Source organism: Zeus faber (genome assembly GCF_960531495.2).
Source record: "Zeus faber genome assembly, chromosome: 15".
Lineage (NCBI taxonomy): Eukaryota > Metazoa > Chordata > Actinopteri > Zeiformes > Zeidae > Zeus > Zeus faber.
The window spans coordinates 27285615-27306492 of NC_137194.1; the positions used below are offsets into that span (position 1 = coordinate 27285615).

Consider the following 20878-nt stretch of genomic DNA (forward strand, 5'->3'; position numbering starts at 1 on the left):
CTTTCTTTCTTTCTTTCTGTCAGTGCGGTAAGACTTTGAAATGCTCCTGTCTCTGGTTAACTTTGATCTTTTACTTGTTAATGTAACACTGACTCCTGATCTCCTCCACCAGAACGATGTGGGAGGTCAGAGGGTTCTGGTGAACAAGTGGAGCACGTTCATCAAGGCCAGGCTGGTCTGCTCTGTACCAGGGCCCCACGGCATCGACACACACTTCAACCAGCTCGGTGAGAGACACACACACACACACACACACACACACACAATTTACATGTAGTCGTTTGTTTATACAATTCTACAAGTAGCCATAGACAGACATAAACCACATGAGGTAAAGTTAAGTACATGCTCGCATATCAGGGGTGTCACGATTCTGATTCGAAATCGCAAAAATTTATCTAAAAGCAGGTTTGCGTATTTTTGTGGGTAATGTTGTCTGACATGGTCACATATTGGGGCGGTTAAGATCCGCCGGTAAACAAATGCAGTGTGTGCGCTGGGGGGTGTCGGTTGCGGCTCGCCCGGCTCCGAACAGACTTTCATGAAATTTGGTTTGGAGTTGGAAGAGCTGCGGTCGGTTCTGGAGGGGTCCGCTGCGAAGCATCCCTCAACGCACACTGCACCACCCACCCGGTACTAGGGCTGCAGGAACGAAATTCGAATATAATTTAAATATTACAAAACAAATAACAATAAAGTTCAGTATAAATTCATCCAGTTTGTTGCACAGTGAACACACAGTAGAGAGAAATATTCCCAGTGACCGTGTGCGTGCACGTCGGCAGAGACGCACGAGGCACCCGCATGTTTCCGTCTCCTCCAGCGTTACACTGTGTGTACAAGGTAGAGCGCCTTTGACCAGAAGGTCCAGTAATTCCACAGATGTGGCGATGAAAGTGGGAAATAAACCCAACCATCACCGATGGAATGTGCTTTAGGTTCCCAACCACCGGCCCGCAAACTGTGCCAGACCGTGGGGCATCTCGGCCATGAGAATGCGGGCGGGAGACACACACTCACACACATACACACACACACACACACACACACACACACACACACACACACACTTCTAACATGGTGTTGGTTTGTGAAACAGAGGACGTGTTCCTGCTGAGAACCAAGGACGAGAGGAACCCGGACGTCTACGCCATCTTCAGCACCATCAGGTAAACTCTACAGCCTCTGCACAGTCAGCTTTTTACACACCAAGGTCAAAGAAATACCAGAATATTTGTCTCAATACACTTGTCAAAATAAAGTTCGAATCACAAGCCTACGCTCACTCTCACTGAGATGAAGCTACCGGTTCTGAAACGACCGAAACTGTCCTCCATCCCTCCTCTTCTTCAGCAACGTCTTCCAGGGCTTCGCGGTCTGTGTGTACCGCATGGCGGACATCAGGGAGGCCTTCAATGGGCCCTTTGCCCACAAGGAGGGCCAGGACTTCCAGTGGGGGGCGTACGAGGGCCGGGTGCCCTACCCCAGACCGGGTGTGGTGAGTACATTATAGTATATAGTATCTATCTATCTATCTATCTATCTATCTATCTATCTATCTATCTATCTGTCTGTCTGTCTGTCTGTCTGTCTGTCTGTCTGTCTGTCTGTCTGTCTGTCTGTCTGTCTGTCTGTCTGTCTGTCTGTCTGTCTGTCTGTCTATCTATCTATCTATCTATCTATCTATCTATCTATCTATCTATGGTTAAGGTTAGGAACCAAGAACTAAGACAGATGGACAGTATAGAAAGAGAAGAAGAAAGAAAGAGGATCAAAACCCTAAAGAAAGAAAGAAAGAAAGAAAGAAAGAATTTCTTGAGTCTCCAGACGTACATCTGCTGGTAGCGAACACAGCACAGACATTCTCCTGGATTCCATCTGCTCCGTCTGCAGACCTCCGTCATGTTCGCTCAACCGTATCGCTGTAATTCACACTGGTTACAGTATGTGCGCGCACACACAAACACACACACACACACACACACGTACAGATACGCACACACACACACATACACACACACACACACAAATACACACATATCTTAACACACTAAGTGAAATGAATGCCCACAGAACGGCCGCATGAAAGCACAACGTCAAATACACCTACTCTTAACTGCACACAAGCCTCTTAAACACACTGACTAACAAGCACACACGCACACATGCAAGTGGTCAAAGAGGTCAGGCGTGTAATTCCCCTCATTAGCAGGGTTAGTGGGAGGGTGAATGGAAGCTCATGGAGGCCAATGGAACATGAACAATGTGAGAACAGAAGACACCTCTGTGGTTTCACTCCCTTGACACTCTGATTAGCAGGAAGCCCATGGCCCCAAACGGAGAAAGAGAGAGAGAGAGAGAGAGGGAGTGAAAAAGAGAAAGAGAGGTAGATTATATGAAGGATGGGGCTCCAGTAAGGAGGAAGAGGTGATTAAGCGAGGTATGAAGGATTGGAGGGTGTGAGGGAGGAGAGCGGAGAGGGAGAGAGGGGAGACCGTGTTGAGTTGTAATGGACACGGAGAGAGGGTGAGGGAGATCTTAGGAATGGAAGAAGTGAGGGAAGAGAGAAAGGAGGAGAACGATAAAGAATGGAATTAAGAGAGGAAACACACTCAGAGAAGTATATTCACTCGGTGGCAATCTCAGTTGTTCCTTGTTCGTTGCCAGCACGTTTGGACTTCTATCCAGACTTGTGTATATATATTGTACGGGGGTCATCCGATTCTCATCTGCGTTTACATTTCCTGTTGAGGTGAACGAATGAATTGCAAACGATGCAGAGTGCTGAATGTTGTTCGCAAAGACGTTGTTTTGATGAACCTTTGTGTGAGGTGTCAAACACTTCCACCCAGATGCACCATCCACTGCTCCATGAAAGAACTACAACAATCCTGAAAACACCGTTATTGGATTCCTGTACGATATATTTCTTTGTTTACGGCACAGGGCACAAGTCTCCCTGGCGCAGGGCAGGGGAATGAGGAAGTGGAGGCAGGCGGAGGCGAAACAGCGCCGGTTGGCGTGTTTTATTGTTCAGTCTTTAAACAAAAGACGGCTCGTGGGCCAAAATGTAAACTCAGGGGCTCGCAGGCCAATATACAAATAGTCCATGCGTTCAGCGCTTTAGGGATCTCCCGCTGTTGTGTCCGGCGGCTTGCGTGTCGGGCTTGACTCGCCCAGTCCCACATGTCCCGCAAGCACGCCGATCCTCACTGCGGGGACAACCAAACATTTATTATTTCCTGTTTTGGGATCGGTCAAATCAGCGGAGTCCCTCCGTTGATTCGCCCAATCCGCAGCAGCTAAGCGGCCCCGGGATGGGAGCCCGCACCGCCCGTCTGCAGCGGCGGCTTGACCACACCCCCTTGGTCCGCCACACCAGGAAAGCGTTTTTTCCCTCACCACCGTTTCCATTGCCCAGGGAGAACAGACAGAAGAGCATTGTGGTATGGAACTACAAACACATCAGTACATCAAACTTGTAAAATTCATCATGTTTGGTCTTTGAAGCGATGTCAGCGTCTTGGACGTGGAACGTAGTCAGGCCCATCTACGAGTTAGTTTCTTGTTGTCTGGTTGTATTGAGAACTCGACCAATGAGAGTGTGAGAGTGAGACAGCCTTTTAATTTCAGCGTCTAGACGACTCCTTGGTTGTTGAGAAAGCCCTCTCAGGAACAGCGGCTTGGTGCCGCCATCTTTCAAGTTTCGGACTTTCCCATTAAACACAGATAGAGCGCTCTGTCTCCTCTGTAATAATAATAATAATAATAATAATGTCTCCGTTACAGCAGGGGAGTAGTAATAGAGACAGAGCAGAGCCTACTCTTTGGACCGAAAAGATGATCTCTGTTGGCCAAAAGACATTAATCTCCTGCTCAGATCACTTTATCCCTTCGCCGCTCGGGATTTTCATAACTGGGGGTATGAGGGAGAATCAGACGTTATCCCTGTGAGATGTTTGTCTTGGATGAGTCCATCAACCTCTTCTTATCTCATCCTGATTATAATAACTATATTTACTCAGATTCTATCTGTCTATTTTGGCAGCTGTCCACAGCCATTAAAATAAGATTAAAGAGGCGTAATGAGTTTTTAATCAAAATGTATTCATGGATATATAATGCTAATCACCTGGGTCTGTAACTAACCTGTGCCAAAACTCCTTCCAAGAACGGAAGAAATGGAAAACCAAAAGGTTCTTCATCATTTTAGTATTATATCCTTTGATATTATTAACTGGGTCCTCAAAGCCCACCCGGCAGGGTTCGGTGGATAATCCCACCTGGATACTACATTGGGGTTAGAATAACAATGTATTTTATTTAAATATATTTGTATTGTACTTTATTAATCCCTCTGGGGGATAGTTATCCTCTACATTTGACCCATCCTATACCTAGTATCAGTGGGCAGCTGCAGTGCAGCTCCTGGGAACCAACTCCAGCTCTTTATCCAGTGCCATGCTCAGGGGCACAGGCAGGAGTATTAACCCTAACATACATGTCTTTTGATGGTGGGAGGAAAGCCACACAAACACGGGGACAACATGCAAAATGTGTTTCAGAACACATTTTAAGGAGCATATTATTATATTATAGCATTATTCTATAATAACCCCTCAATTCTGATAGGCTGGAGTTCCAGTTTAGACAGTTTGGATGGTCACCTGACTGAGATCTTAGATGCAAATCAAATTTAGATCCATGTGAGGAGTTAAGTTTTGCAACGACTTTCTGTACTGCTCATCTGCTCTGAAGGAATCCATTTAGATGTGATTACATTTGTTTCGCCGTTTTCATCGCTGCACATTCAAACATGGTGTCTTAACATTCATAACCTGTGCTCTTTCAAACCTATTATCATTCAGTAATCATCATCCTCATCATCATCATCATCATGCACCCACACATTGTAAGGGCAGAGATTCATCTTTATTAATTATCCTCTGTGGTGGATTGGATTTCGACGTGGTATTTTCTGTAACCAAATGCAAGCGGGATACATCAACTATTTGCGTTTTCAGTGATCAAAGTTAACCGCATTCTGTACGTTGTTTTCTCCCGTTTGAACTGACAGAACGCAGATATTGGCTGGGATTGTGTTTTTGATTGTAAATCCTTTTGGATTTGGGGCGTCGTATCCTTCACATGTGTTCTTACTAATCTATCTGTGTTGGAATGTGTTTTTCTACTCTAGACCTACTCGCTGTTATTCTTCCAGGAATCTGAAAAAAATTAATTCTCGCTTAGTTTTAAGACTTACTTACGATGGAAACCTAATACCTGCGTTACGCTGATGACCTCTCTGTTTACCCTAATGACCCTCAACTATGTTCAACGTCACATAGTGAGGATGAGAGTTTCACTTGTTTTTGTCTGTACCCTTAATGCCTTTTTAAAGATGGATATCTCGGCCTCGGGATCGCCTTAATGTGCCGCAGCTCATCTTCAAAGCCCCCGGCCACGTTGGTGTCGGCATCACGTCTTGTGCTGCTAGAATCTGAGCATCGGCCTTGGAAGTTTATCTTTGGTTTGGTTGTTTGGATTTAAACTTCGGTCTCTGGGACGTATTTGCGAAAAAAAAACAATCATTCTCAGGTTCCCGAATGATTTCAGGAATGATACTCAACAGATAAAATCATTAGATATTTCAACACAAATCTGGCTTTAAGACAATCGCTCAATCTAAACTCCCGCTGGATTTCCTGGTGAACACACAAGGGTTTATCGTTCTCCTTTGAAACTTTACTTTGTAAGTGCACGATATTTTCACTATTTTCGTCAAGGTTCGTTTTTTTGGTGTGTGTGTGTGTGTGTGTGTGTGTGTGTGTGTGTGTGTGTGTGTGTATGTTTGTGTGTGTGTTAGTAAAATGTCAACAAAATAGAGTATTGGAGGCCGGTCACAAAGTCCATAAGGCTGTCATCACATGTTTCCATTGCCAAGCCAATAAACAGTTTATTTGAAATTTATTTGAAAATATTTATATACTCCTCACATCCTTACACACACAAAATTTGTAATTTGAAGATAACGTTTTACGTTTGACCTTTATTTAAAAGAGGGTTCATATAGTTTTGTACAGTTTTTAAAGTACGTAGAATAATTGCTGGAAGCGTCAAACCGCTTCCTTACGTCCCTTTTCCTTTTGGGTGCAGCTGAGGTAAAGCAGAACCGGTGACAAGGATTTAGATTCCAGATGACTAAACCTGCAGTATTTGGCTGTCATCCTCTCTCCAACACCCACACCCACACCCCACTAGCACACACACACGCACACACAAACAGCATACTGTACAGTATGTATGAGTGAGTGCTCTGCTCTGGCTTGTCCTTGACACACACACACACACACACACGCACAGACACACAAAAACTCATGCAGTTTTAATGGAGTGGATGGGAGTTTGCCAGATGGGCTTCCCCTCAGCTCCCTCTCGCTCTGAGCAGTCCAGAGGCTTCATCTAACCCTGGATCCAATCCATGCTACAGTTCTGCTTATGGTGCAGAAAATCTGGAAATTTTAATTTAACAGTTAAACCAATGTACCACAGAGCTGAGAAGTAAGGGACTTAATACTGGTGATTAACTCTAGAAGTTCAGTTTTCTTTAAATTAAAAAAAAAACAGTTGCTCCCCAACATTAACAAAAAAAAAAAGATAATTCATATAATGTTATAGACATTTTCTATCATTTTAATGTTAATCTGGTGGTTTGAGGAAAACAGTAACAACTCCTCCGTAACAGTATCTTCAGTAACTAGCTCTGCAGTTTGAGCGCAGAAGGTAAATACTGTATTTCCAGATCCAATTTATGAGACAGTTTTGTAAAAGAAAGCATACTTCTGGGCATTTCTGTCACACTCCGTGCAGCAACAGGGCTACTGTGCTGCTCGCTTACTGTTGTCATAGGCTAAGGTAACAATAATTGTCCGGATCGTGAGTAGGAACAATTTAGTGTGATGTTTTCACAGTTGCCTCCATAATGGACAATAATTTGGCGATCAAATGACAAACTGGAATCTGAAGAATGCTGACTTTGTTTGAAAGAATTATTGCAAACTTCTATTTATTTAATTTTTTTGTCTTTTTAAATCTCGTGTTTAAGTTTCAGCTGCTGTCTCGCTGATGACTCCATTTTGACCCTTCTGAGGTCCGTGGTCGCTTCGTGTGTACTTTCCATCCAGTTAGATGTTTCTGATGTTCTTCCTACTTTCTTCTCTTTTGATCTCGCCATTCTTCTTTGTTCTTGTCTTTGGGGAAGTGCAGCCACCCGATTTGACCGACACAAAGATAGATATATAGAAAATATCGATTTCAATATGTGTTTCTTGGGATTTATCAACCTCCATTGTAGCCTGGTCGTCCTGGGAGGGGGATTCTTCCCTTTGTGGCCCCCTTCTCCTCCCCCTTTCTTCCCTTTTTCCAAAGTGGTTAAGTGGTTAAGACTTGGGGATGGCGTTGATTCCCATGTGAAACGTGAAACTTGTGAAGCCCTTTGAGCTTATATTGTGATTATAGGCTGCGGAAATAAAACTGGACTTGACTTAACATATTTCTGTCTCTCTCTCTCTCGCTCTCTCTCTCTCTCTCTCTCTCTCTCTCTGTCGCTCTCTCTCACCCACACACCTTCCATTTCCCTCCTGCTCCAGTGTCCCAGTAAAATCACCAACCAGCCTGGCAGGGAGTTCAGCAGCACCAAGGACTTCCCTGACGCCGTGCTGCAGTTTGCCCGTGGCCACCCCTTGATGTGGCGTCCAGTCTACCCCACGCTGCGCCAGCCGGTGCTGGTGAAGGCCAACGTTCCTTACAAGCTCAAACAGATCGTGGTGGACCGGGTGGAGGCAGAGGACGGGCAGTATGATGTCATGTTCATCGGAACAGGTGAGTTGTGTGTGTATGGTGTTCCTTCAACATTGCATATTGATGAAATTAGTCTAACAGTATGCTCATACTGTCATACTGTAGCAATACTTCCTCTTTCTGATCCATTTTAGAAAGTGATATTGTCCGGACTTCACGTCAAATTCAGTGTGGTCGGTTAATTTGGTGGCTGTTGCATGAGGAACCTTGTCTGTGATTGGTTAGTGCTCACCCTTAACTTTTGACCCTGTGCAGATGTTGGGACAGTGCTGAAGGTCATTGCTCTACGCAGCGGCAACAGTCTGGAGACCGAGGAGGTCACGCTGGAGGAGCTACAAGTCTTCAAGGTACACAAATGGTTTACGTTCCACAGAGCTTGCCGGTTCTACCGTTGTCTGGGTGCATTTCTGAACAGCACAAAACAAAATGACACTGGCTCTAGAACTGGAGTAGGTACCTGGGCATTGCCCACCGTCAGCTCACTACTCCTAAATAGCTAGAACAGGTGAAATAGAGACACATTAGGAGAAATATATACTGAAGGACGTTAGACAGGATTGTCAAGTGCCAGACAAATTTTCAAGATCTTAAGAGAATCTTAAGGAAATCCCTTGTCTTAAACATCGTTAAGTTCCCATCACTGGCAGTCATTTGATTTGAGATGGTCGGAAGCTTTTGGGATAAGTTCCAGACTAGACTGGCCTTCTTGAAAGAATATCGGATTGGTTTGATATTATCTTCAGTCTTCAGTCAAGTTTAGCTGCTATGGTGTGTGCCAGTCTCCTCCTCCTCCTGAATGTTTGATCTTGTTTGGAGTATTCCTGCCATTACCCCTTGGGGTTTAACAAGGTAACATGACTCTACATACTGTATGGGTCTTATCGTTTACTCAGCCTTCTGGATCTTTGTGAAGGGTCGTACAGGATGAGGCTTTCTGAGACACTGCTCTGATGTTCAACAGAGCTGTCTTTCAAATAAGGCTGAGATAAAGACTTGTTCAGCCTTTATTATTTCAGCCCTCTGCTTGACTTGATGCCCTTCTGAGCTTAGCTTATCTGAAGGCTTCTCACACAAACTAAATATGTGTCTTCATCTTTTATCTTATTGCAGGTGCCAACTCCAATCACATCAATGGATATATCAGTCAAAAGGGTGAGTTTACATGCCAGATCCATAACATGATTAAAAAACAAAACAATGCTTGAAATGTCTTTAAATGTCATGGACAGTAAAGTATGGCAGTCTTGCCCAAGCATACACGCCTTCTATCTGAAACACAAATTTAACTACATTTTAAAACCATGGCCCACTGCACCAGATCCCAGGACAGGCTATCATCCCACGTTCATACACAGATCACAGAAAGACTGTCTTCCAGCTTTATGCTCCTCTTAAATGGAATGACAAAGATCCTTGAAATTAAAACATTATATCCCAATAGATACCTTTCATTTCTTGAATTGCTTGACATATTTAACAATACCTGCAATCCTTCTAATGCTGTGTCTTTTCCATTTATTAAATGTACTGAAAGGCCTATGGATAGATTCTCAACAGACTTCTTCCATCTCATGCAGCAAGCAGTGTTTGTGGGCTCCCCGGCGGGCGTGGCCCAGGTGAAGCTGCATCGCTGTGAGACGTATGGGAAGGCCTGCGCGGAGTGCTGCCTGGCCAGGGACCCGTACTGTGCCTGGGACGGGGCGTCCTGCACGCGCTACCTGTCCAACAGCAAACGTCGCTTCCGCCGGCAGGACATCCGCCACGGGAACCCCGTGCTGCAGTGCCTGGACCAGAACCACAGCGGTGAGTGTTGAAGTGTCTTGAAGGGTTCGGTAGTCCAATGTAGTCTAATAATGGACCAAAATGAAGCTACGCTATGAGCATGGGACTATTTAAAAAAATATTTTATCCCATTTTATTCATCCATTTATTTATTTTGGTTGAAATGAGTCAAGTTCTTCTGCATCAGAGTCAACATAAAGGGTACTACAGCATAAGCATACAACTACCACTGAACCTCATTTTTAACCCAACTCACTTTACACTTGCCTGTCATACTCACCTGTAGAGAGAAATTCAACAAACCCCTTGTACTTACCTGTCTTCAGATCTATTCCCGTACCGAATTATTTCCCTTGCTATCTGACCTAAGCGAAACTGTTCTTAAAAGTGTTTAAGAGAATAATCTAGTTCATTACCTTTCCTGTTTCTACCTTATACTTCCCTCTATGTACCAAATACATCGCACTTACCTACAAAACTTACCAGCAATACTTAATTGGATAAGAGATGATCAGTCCCAAAATGGGTTTGAAATGTCATAAATTGTCCTAAAACGTATTGCTATCGTGGCCCCCAGGCTCTGGAATGACCTGCCTGGTAATGAGTGGGGGATCCTGTCCTTTTGCCCAAAAAGATCAGTGCTTTTCGACTCAAACGACTGTTCCCGCCTTCAGAAACCACATGCTGCCGCCTCCTGTTTGATTTGCCTTGGCGTCATCCCCAGATAGAGAGTTTGAATGCCAACGAGCTGGAGAGGAAAGTTTCACTTTATAAGAAATGTAATTCTGTTTTGGAAAAGTGCCGTTGTGCAGCATAAGCCCTACCATGTGGATGGAAGGAAGGAAGGTCCTCCATGTTCTGTAAGCTGAACAAATCACCAGGATAGTGCTGTTTGCACACACTGTAAACTATTTACATCTGAATGGGAGGAAGGCCAGCGAACTTCCACCGTACTGGAACGCTGCATGACTGTATATACCTCAGACTGAGTGAGGAATTGAAATTGAATTGTGTGTGTGTGATATTTGACAGTGTCAAGTGTCTACAGTATATGCACGTGTGTGTCTGTGTGTGTATATGTGACCCCCCCATACTTTAGGGTCACATTTCGAAATTGGACAATTTGTTTTTTTCACATAATATGAAAGTGTAGAATCAGAGCTTTATCACTTGTGTGAATCAAGCAAATAGTTTGGAAGCTATGACTTATTAAAGATGAAGGTTTTCAAAACAGAAGTTCTGAGGAATCAGGCTTTAAAGTTTGAGAGGCATTTCCAGACTTTTGCAGAACAAAATACCCATTTAGAAACACAATTGGTGCTTTAAATGGCTTTAAGTGTGCCCCTTTAATGAGACAATGTTGAATGTGTTTTCTGAAATTATATTTTAATAATTAATTCATAGGGGGAAAAAATGGAAAATTAAGAATTTATGTAAATCCTTGAATTAAAACGTTTTTGTTTTTTTCATTCAAAGTTCATTCTCACTTTACTGGCATGACCCGTCTATTATTCTTTAACTTCTAAACATTCCATTTTCCTGCCTTTATTGTTTTATAACAAGTGATAGTTTTAAGATCAAATACATGAAAACCACCAAAAATCACCGGACAGCAACAATTCCAAGAATGCAAATGGCGGGGTCCTCCCAGCTGTTTGACATGGCGGGTCATATGTGTGTTTGTCTGTATCAGTAGAAAAAAGTTAAACTGTGACTGATTGTGTGCAGGCTGTTGCAGGACATCTGAAATACTTAGATGGCATGTTACATGGATTTGTATGTGACGAAGAAGATTAAAATTAAAATCAAGAAATAACATACAGACAGGATCTTCAGTTTCTAAAGACAAAAGATCTACTAAAAATGTTCTCAGCACACATGGACAACCACTCCCTTTTGAAATGCACATGCGCATGTAAACACATGCAGGCACGTCCGCACACATCCCTGTGCTCACACACACGCACGCACACATGCACGCACACACACACACCTAAGATTACGCTAAGACAACACATTCCAAAACAGACAGCTGTACACACACACGTCAGCCCTCTCTGAATGGATGCCCTTCTGTTGTTGTGGAATTCGAGTGATATTTATGGGGAGTCATCGCTGAACCTGAACGCAGCAGGAGGCTGCAGAGGGGTGACAGTGATAGATAGAGGATTGGAGAGGAGGTAAAGAGAGGGGGAGAGAGAGGGTGGTGGGAGGGAGAGAAGGGAAAAGACAAGCTGGCTACAATAGCACAGGGTTAGGTAGACAGTTTACGACAAAAAAAGAAAGAACTTGAAGATGAATCCCCACCGTTGTCAGTGTATTCAGTACAAAGTGTGTTGATGATTCCCCTCGGATGACAAACCACGACACAACCAACAATGGGATGATTGGACTAATTGCAGAAAAGGGGATATCAGCAAACTGTTTGTGAACTAGTCAAGAGTTTGAACATGCACTGTTGCATGTAGACTTGAAAAGCTCTGTTTTGCTATGAGTATACTGGCTCCATTAAAAGTGGAAAAACAGAAAGATAAGATAAGATAAGATAAGATAAGATAAGATAAGATAGCATAGTTATCCAGTTATCAGTGAAGAATGGAGGTGGCAGGGAGTTAAAGTGAAGGTATCAAACCAAAGAGATGGATGGAAAGGATGAAAGAATGAAGAGAACAAAAACAAGACTAAGAGGAACACAAGAGACGGAAAGAAAGACGGAGAGAGAGCAATCACCATGGGAAAAGTGGGAAGAGAAGGAGACAGTGGGGGAATGTAAGCGGAGGGATTTTGTTGGATGGACATCAGGTGTGTTTTCTCACCTGGACCAGGAGTGCAGCTGAGGGGATGACTGAGAGGAGTGCGACCTCTGACCCCAAGGTTCAAGAAGGGTCTCTGTTGCATGTGTTTGGTGATGGTTGATACAAAAAAATTATATAATTTAGCTAAATTGTGTTCAATTAGCAACCAAGTTTCTACAAAAAAGGTATGCAGATGAGGATAATTCTAAGGGTTTCATTGGCTGACAAATGGACCAAGTAATGTACTCAAGATCTAGACTCCCCATTCACCTATATCCTCTCTCTCTCCCTCCCTCCCTAGTAGAAGACCTCGACGTGACGGAGGACAGGGTGGTGTACGGGACAGAGAACAACAGCACGTTCTTGGAGTGCGTCCCTCGCTCTCCTCAGGCCAGCGTCTCCTGGTTCATCCAGCGAGATGACCGCAAGGAAGAGGTGAGACCATCCATCCATCCATCTATCTGTCTATCTGTCTATCTATCTATCTATCTATCTATCTATCTATCTATCTATCTATCTATCTATCTATCTATCTATCTATCTATCTATCTATCTATCTATCTATCTATCTATCTATCTATCTATCTATCTATCTATCTATCTATCTATATATCTATTATGTTTCTATCCACAATAACCTTCAAACAACATAAGGAAACTTGTTGGCGAATCTACCAAAGTAGTCAAAATTTATCAAACATTTCTCATGTCTTAGCCGTGGTTGTTATCTTGAAGCTACAAAATCAGTGTTAAATGTAGATGTTCACTTTGCGCACAAATGTGTTATGCTCACAGGCTTATTGTTTATTTGGTCACGAATAAAACACTGACCACTGAGGCACGTCATCAGATCTGCGTTGATGGACATTTCCAAGTCGATAACATTGTTGTCTCCAACAGAGAGTAACTGTATATTTCTACATTAAACACAGCTTTCAGTGCACGTTTCATTCACCTGTTCTCCGAGATTTCTCTGTCTCCCGGGAAATCACCGTACAGGCCTTGAACGCACGCCACTGATGGCTTAAGCGTGACTCACTTTTGCCTCATTACTTTATTGCGGCGCTGCGGATATGCCCATGACATTTTCAAGAGCTACTTAGAACATTCCAGAAGGTTCTGGTGCCTCCCGCGGCTCCTTCCACTCTGTGAGCCATGTTTCTCCAAGCCTCGCTGAGATCCCCGCTCAGCCGTGTAAGTACCAAGGTGTTTCCACCGCCTTCCAAATAAACACCGGGTTGCCACTCCGACATGGCCGCCATGTTTGGATTGGCACCGATGGAGAATATGAGAAGAGGAGGAGGGCGAGGGATTGAACCTAGATATGGAGATGAGAAAGAAAGAGCTTGGCGGCGGATGGTGTGAGGGAGAAAGAATGAGAAAGACGATGGGAATGAGAGAATGGGAATGAGAGTAACATTATAAACAGTGGCTCCACCTGAGGGAACATATTTTACTAAGACATATTACATTTTTGCTGAGAAAACAATGCAAAACACTAATCTATCAGTCATTCCATCCCTCCATCCCTCCCTTCTCATGCCACTTGTGGTTTTAGAAGCTGATCCAGGATTTGACTCAAATTGTATTTAATCGGTTCCTTGGTTTCTCTTCACAGTTTTTTTCGTACATGTCAAAGACTTTCATTGTCTTTAGTCTTTGATAAAACAGTATAAACCACTTGGGGGGGTAGGGGAGCCCTTCCATCAGGACGGGCTGTTCTTGAATTGTTTTTTTGTTCTTTTTGATAGGATGGGAAACCTCCAAAAACGGTTTTGAAAGCACAATGATGCATAACTTAAAATGTTCAATTTGAAACTTCTTTATCCGCAAGCACCCATCCATAATAATTTGCCTTTTTAATGGGAAAATAAGTAAACATATGTAATACCAACAACAACAGTGAAAACATGACAGGAATGGACTGGGGCTAAAAAATGACCCTGGACTTTTTTACCCAGAGCAGTCCAACACAACCAGCCCGGGACACTCCACCACCCATACAAACACCCCGGCCCTTGATACCACCACTTATAAGCATAATGGATGGGTCCTCTAGGCTACCGTAACACGAAAACATATCTATTTTAGAGCAATTGAAAGGTTTGTTGCCAGTAGACCACCACTGGAAGGATACCATAATAGATTCAGGCAGTCAGTGTTTCATGAATGTCTTTGTTTGAACAGGCTGTATAATCTATTTCAACACAGGAAATAAGACTGTTAATGCCATTGCCAACTTGATCAACTTAACCTTGAAACAAAGTGAACGGCTTACTCTCCAGGGCAGGTCCACTTTGATGGCTGGTGCATAATGAAAGTAGGCCGATGACACAGATCTATCTGGTCTCTCTCGCTCTTGTTGCCAGTCTGACTATGCAACATGATAAGATAATCACATCATTAGCATGAGAACACTGAGGACAATGAAGCCCCAACTCTTTACATTAATGGCAGAAATTCACACACAACACACACACACGTACACACAAACACACACATTCCTTTACTCACTCACTCGCTCAGTCACTCACTCACTCACTCACTCACTCACTCACTCACTCATTCACTCAGGTGTGCTCTCTTACATGCATATACTGTAGATATATACTGTAGATAGATAGATAGATAGATGGATAGATGGATAGATGGATAGATAGATGGATAGATGGATAGATGGATAGATGGATAGATCGGAAAAAACAGGTACAGGGTTGCAGTATAAGCTGAGTGGATATGAGCAATAAAATATATAGATATGAAATCCGAACACATGCACATGAACAAACACACTCACCGTCTCTTCCTCTCCCCAGGTTAAGCTTGATGACCGGGTGATGCGCACAGAGTACGGCCTCTTGTTCCGTCACCTCTTCCGCCAGGATGAGGGCGTGTACGTCTGCCGCTCCAGGGAGCACGGCTTCACGCAGACGCTGGCCCGCCTCGCCCTTCATGTCCTGCAGGGGGAGTCGGTGGGGGAGCTGCTGGCCCGTGACGACACGTGGGTGATGCCCGACTCGTTCAAGGAGGGGAGGCCCATGGGAGGGGGGCACCGGCAATGGCCGCTCTGCAACACCTACAGCAGGGGTGGGGCGGCAAGCCAGATCGGCCAGTCCCGGTCCTGGTTCAAGGACATCATGCAACTGATCGGACCGTCCAACCTGCCACACGTGGAGGAATACTGCGAGAGGATGTGGTGCAGCGACAAGCTGCGGAGGAAGCACAAGGGCATGATGGAGAAATACCGCCAGGCGCAGGAGAGTGCACGGAAGGCACGTAGCAAGAGCTCCGGGGAACGCAACCGGATGCCGCGAGACCTGGCAGCATGGGACAAATGAGAGAGAGAGAAAGAGAGAGAGGGGGGGGAGAAGGTCAGGGTGTGACACTGACTTTTAGAAGTGGTTGCCGAGTTGCCAAGCATGCATCAAGTGTACTGTATGTTGCCAAGATTGACCAAGTGGTTGCTGAATTTTTATCATTTTATCATTGGCTGATGCTATATAATTATAAACCATAGTTCAATAGTCGCCATTTTTGACAGTAGTATATCAACATGGCAGGATAATAAAATGTCTTTGGTGGAGGTTTCTATAGATACAGAGGTAGACCAAGCTTTTTTTTTCCATATTGAAAATTGTTTGACAACAGGGCAAACAGACCAAAAGAGATGGTTGGCAATGGCTCAAATCTGATTGTCCTGGGCAACTGGGCAACCATTATGGTCGGGCCCTGGATCTCGGGAGGCCAGCAAGATGAAGAGAAGTAAGAAAGGTTATAATGTAAGCAGAGGAAATGCTATGGGATGAACTTCTGGGCTTTCAAACTTTCAAAGAACTGGGTGTACTGTAGATGTTAGCAGTAAAACTCTGTTTGCCTGTGGGTCGGCTTGATGTATTTCTACCAGAAACACACTTGTTTCACATGTCTGTGAAATCAGCAATAGCACCAAGAGGACACGTTTTACTTTTTTTCTTTATACTTTTCCCTTTGTTTTATTTTTGGATTTGGTTTGGAAAAATGCTTGGTCAAATGAAAAGACAGTGGGCAGCAAAATGGAGGGTCTGCTGCAAAACTGAGCTGTTGCAGATTGTTGATATATTGACATTGGTGATGATATTAAAGAGGATACAGAACAACAGCCAAGCCTTCCTCTAAAAGGAAAAGTCCAACGCTTCCCTATCAAGGACACCAACTGGGTTCCTCTTGGATCTTTAGTCCTGTAAAATGGAATGACAATGGACAAGACTAGACACTTATTAGTAAAACACAATCCTTATAATTCTTGTTTGTCTTTCAATATCCTCCCCCCCAATGTTCAGAACCCTAAAATGGAAGTGAAAAACCCTGTAAACGCTTTCCAATGAATTCTCAATGAATTGATATGTGTGGGTTTGGTAACTGTGACACGTCCCTTGTCGTGTGCAGGGTAGAGAGATGGACCAGGAGGCAGGTCGAACGCAAACAAAACTTTGCTCTGCATTTATTTTACAGAAATATAAATGTATTTTCAAACAAACATAGTTGTGGTTCAGAATGGAAGCCCAGCCTCGCTGTCAGGAGGGAGAGAGAGAGAGAGAGAGCGAGAGAGAGACAGAGGTGAAACCATAGCAGCTTTTCAACACTGTGTTAATTACCTCAATCTCCTGCAGCTGCATCCCCTGTGGGTTGCCAGTGCTGGCTCTACCCACCTGCAGATGGCTCCAAAACCACTCCCCACGGCCACAGTTACATAGCATAGAAGTAGACATTTATAATTGAACACAGTTAGATTTCATATACCGTTTGTTTTGTTATCTCACTACTGAGTTGGACACATTACCGACCATATAATTACTGGTTTCATTGCTTGGTTTATGCTTGGTTTTATCAGAACCTTTCTACAGATTTTTTGAACTCAGTGCAGTTTTTCAACAAGACAAAGGAGATGAATCACCATCTCTGTTTACACTATGGATATGTCAGTGTTACATGAAACACACACACACACACACACACACACACACATACACACCTACACATCCATCCAACAGTGCCGCATGCCTGACTAGAACTCACCGTGAGACGATTGTTGATGGTTCAACAGATTAAAGGCACTTCGTGTTTCCACTGATCTGGCTTTAACTTTCCTTCAAACACTGACTTATCTGGATTATCTTTCTCCGCTTTTATGAGCCATAAAGATACAACTTCAATTTCTGGACGTTGGCAGCCTGTTAAGTTATTACTTAGTACCCTGGGGTTTAAGGTACAGCCAAAAACATGCTCACTCCTGTCAATGTTATCGCAAAGATAGAAAACCAATTATTATGATGGGAAAACAACCGTAATCGAGGCGTCCACAGCAGGTCAGCTGGCCCCAAACTCAAGAAACTTTGTGTCCTATGTAGTCTTTGCTTAAAGGGAAAATATCACTTTAACCACAGAGAAGAAAAAAAATGACCTAAACTGGCCCCAGGCCAGGGACTGTAATGACCTCACCCCACACTGTGATGTGGCACTTTACTTCTTCTCCTTGTACTTCCCACAGTCACTCTGTGCACTGTCCAGACAACAGAGGAGACAATAGAAAGGGTCAAACCGTCAAACCGGTCGGTGTGATGTGGAAACACTGGGGTTTTAAAGGGGTTTCGAATTTAGGATTATCTACATCTCAAAGCCTCATTATATCCGTTGTCTCTAACATCCCTGATATGGGTCGCAAATGGACGTGCAATTCACAAAGGGTTAATTGACGTGTAGCAAAGAACAGACCCTGGTACACGATTCCTGTGGTTAACAAGGGGAGATAAGTGATGGAAGGAGAGCTGACAAGTCAAAAGTTTAAAGTAGTCATTATTTTCCTTTTTGTACATACATTGTCATACTGTTAGCACATTTCACCCTTATTTGGCATTGATGTGTAAATGCACAGGCATCGATATCCAATGTTGATTTATCATTGCCAGGTTTATCAGAGGGTCCGGGCGGCGTGGGAGGAGTAAACAGGGCAGACGCAGATACACAAACCTTCAAAACTTGTGAGAACTGGGAACTGCTCCTCCGGGTCAGTTCATGTAAAGAAAAATACCGGGGGGGTGGGGGTTGCCACAGAGACGAAGACAGAGTTGGGAGAGAGAGAGAATGAGAAGACACAGAAAATTCTATCAGATCTTAAATTGTGAATTGGATTTTTTTTTCCTAATTTGCCCCCAGAGCTCCATCTAATCTGATGGTAACGGCATTATTTTCTGGTTTTCAAAACAATCAAGTGAATTATCAGTATGAAAACAATAGAGAACAAGGTTTCACAAATCTGCACATTGCACACAAACACACACTCCCCAAACGTAATTGAATGAAGTATATTCTGAAATGCGATTTCTCACCCAGCTACGTTTCGTAACGGCAAGAGCATATTTAACCGCACGGATCACTGGCGGTTTATTTTCTTTACACAAAAACAGTTCTTGTTGTGATTATTGGCGTCCAATTTTGCTGTTATCTGTGAAAACATTGTTTTTAGAGATAATAACAATATTATCCATCTAAGTAGAGCGATAATATGATGGAGCGAGAGAGAATTTAAGGCAAAGTTTACCTCAACTAAAAATAACACGGAATCAGTGTCTGAACTTCCCACAGAGCACCTAAAGTTCCCAAAATGGTGTTTTGGTGTAAATGTTGAATCAGCATGAGACGAGGATGGTGGTGATTTTGGAACACAAGTCCAATAAAACAATTTGTATTTATTGGTTTATTTCAGTTGAACCTTAGAATACAACAGAAAAAATACAATTCAGGATATGTTGCCTCTATAATTGCTTTCTATACTTCGTAACTATTGAGAGTTTCACAGGTTTTTCCAGTATTTTGCTGGTGTATGCAGTATGATCGTATAATATATTTGACAACAACTGGTGTTCAACCATGCAGTAATCCATTACACTGTGTTGCTTTTCACATCATTAGATTTACAAAGTGTGTGTGTTTATGTGTTTTATTCACTTTTCCGCACTGCAGAGAGGCATTGGACATTAAAGTCTCATTCCAGCATGAACAATGTACAGTGCAAGTTTTGTTTTTTATTGTAAACGTGTAATTAAGTGTAATAACGATGCATTTGCTCTAATGGAAGATCCTTCAAATCTCAGCTGTTCATACATGTTTGGCGCTGGATGGTTTTTCCAGTCATGGAACAGTTTGGAGAATTGCAGGATATATGCACTGTCTGCCAATGTTACGGATTACTGAAAAATTCAGGAATTTGTGAATTTCATCTCCTTGAAGATGATGTATTGTACGCGGCGAGGAGCTTCACATATTCAATTTGCAGTAAATGTGACGACGGCGTAGGCTCAGTCCTGCATTTTACATCATTTTGAACTGGTATATCACACAAAAACACAAAAAATGTAAATTCACTCAAATGTAAGTGCTAAAAATGGCAAGTTTGACGGAAAAAAGTGTGACATTTACCACATAGTTTAAGCTACGGGTTTCTACTGTTTCTTCAAACAGACAAATTCAAATTCTAAATGATGGATCAGGTTCTGATAGCCTTATAATGTATCTTATTTCACAACAAACTCTATAAAATGATTGTACAGATGTAAAAATGTGTTCAGTGGCTTTCCTTTCTTTTTGGGTTCCGATGTCTGGACAATTTTGGACAGAAAGTTAAATCACCTACACGAGGGATAACTCCTCTGAACACCTTGGATTAGACATTCAACAACAGAACCTTAATCAGTACAGAAAAAAAGTTAATACAAAATGCCAGCGTGACTGAATCTCAGCGAAACAAAACAAAAGCTGTGTGAAGTGGAAGGAGACTTGAAATGGAACAAATTTAAATCTTCCTTTTCTGCACCGGTTAGGGATTCATGTACAAAGTGCTTGAAGTGGATTGTATATTTATGTTTTATTTAACTACCTTCCTCCCTGCATGCCCTGTGTATGTGTATGTTATTTAACTAGATTAAAATTAACATCTTCTCATAGAGTTCTGATCTCTAGCCTGGATTTTTATTTATTATATCTTCATCTGTCTGTTTGGGAGAGAGGAAGCGAGAGGGGGAGACGATGACAACAGACGAGGGGAAGATGGATTGTGTTGTGTAGCGAGATGGAGACAGGAAGGAGTGACGATAGCAAGAGACACAGACGGACTGTGAGACAGGAGTCTCTCGGTGTGTTAGTGCCTCAGTGTTTAGTCTGAAATCTGCCTTTTGTCTGTTGCGGATCACTGAACAGTATGTCTCAGAAACAGGTTAGAATGACCTTCATATACACTCCAACATGTCCTGTATACACATTATACACACAGTATATTTACATTAAAGAGAAAATATTAAATAAATAAATGTACAGGATTCAGGTCAGATGGAGGGTTCCGGCACTGTGTGTTTTGGGACAAACAGACAAAATCAACATGAAAATGACCTAGAACTGTATCTGAAACA

At 43.1% G+C, this 20878-nt stretch overlaps 1 protein-coding gene across 2 annotated transcripts in view; it reads left to right on the forward strand.

Moving 5' to 3' along the window:
• The window catches only part of sema3bl (sema domain, immunoglobulin domain (Ig), short basic domain, secreted, (semaphorin) 3bl), an 84738-nt gene extending 64320 nt beyond the window's left edge, over positions 1-20418 (forward strand). The window contains exons 8-16 of one of the 2 annotated variants that reach the window (XM_080016065.1): positions 113-227; positions 1100-1169; positions 1354-1498; positions 7650-7881; positions 8116-8207; positions 8971-9012; positions 9438-9663; positions 12739-12872; positions 15254-20418. In XM_080016065.1, coding sequence (XP_079872191.1) covers positions 113-227; positions 1100-1169; positions 1354-1498; positions 7650-7881; positions 8116-8207; positions 8971-9012; positions 9438-9663; positions 12739-12872; positions 15254-15775 — 1578 coding nt within the window. In that variant the 3' untranslated portion in view covers positions 15776-20418. The remainder of the gene's footprint in view (positions 1-112; positions 228-1099; positions 1170-1353; positions 1499-7649; positions 7882-8115; positions 8208-8970; positions 9013-9437; positions 9664-12738; positions 12873-15253) is intronic. The other variant, XM_080016066.1, reaches the window with a different exon arrangement.
• Positions 20419-20878: the final 460 nt, after the last annotated feature.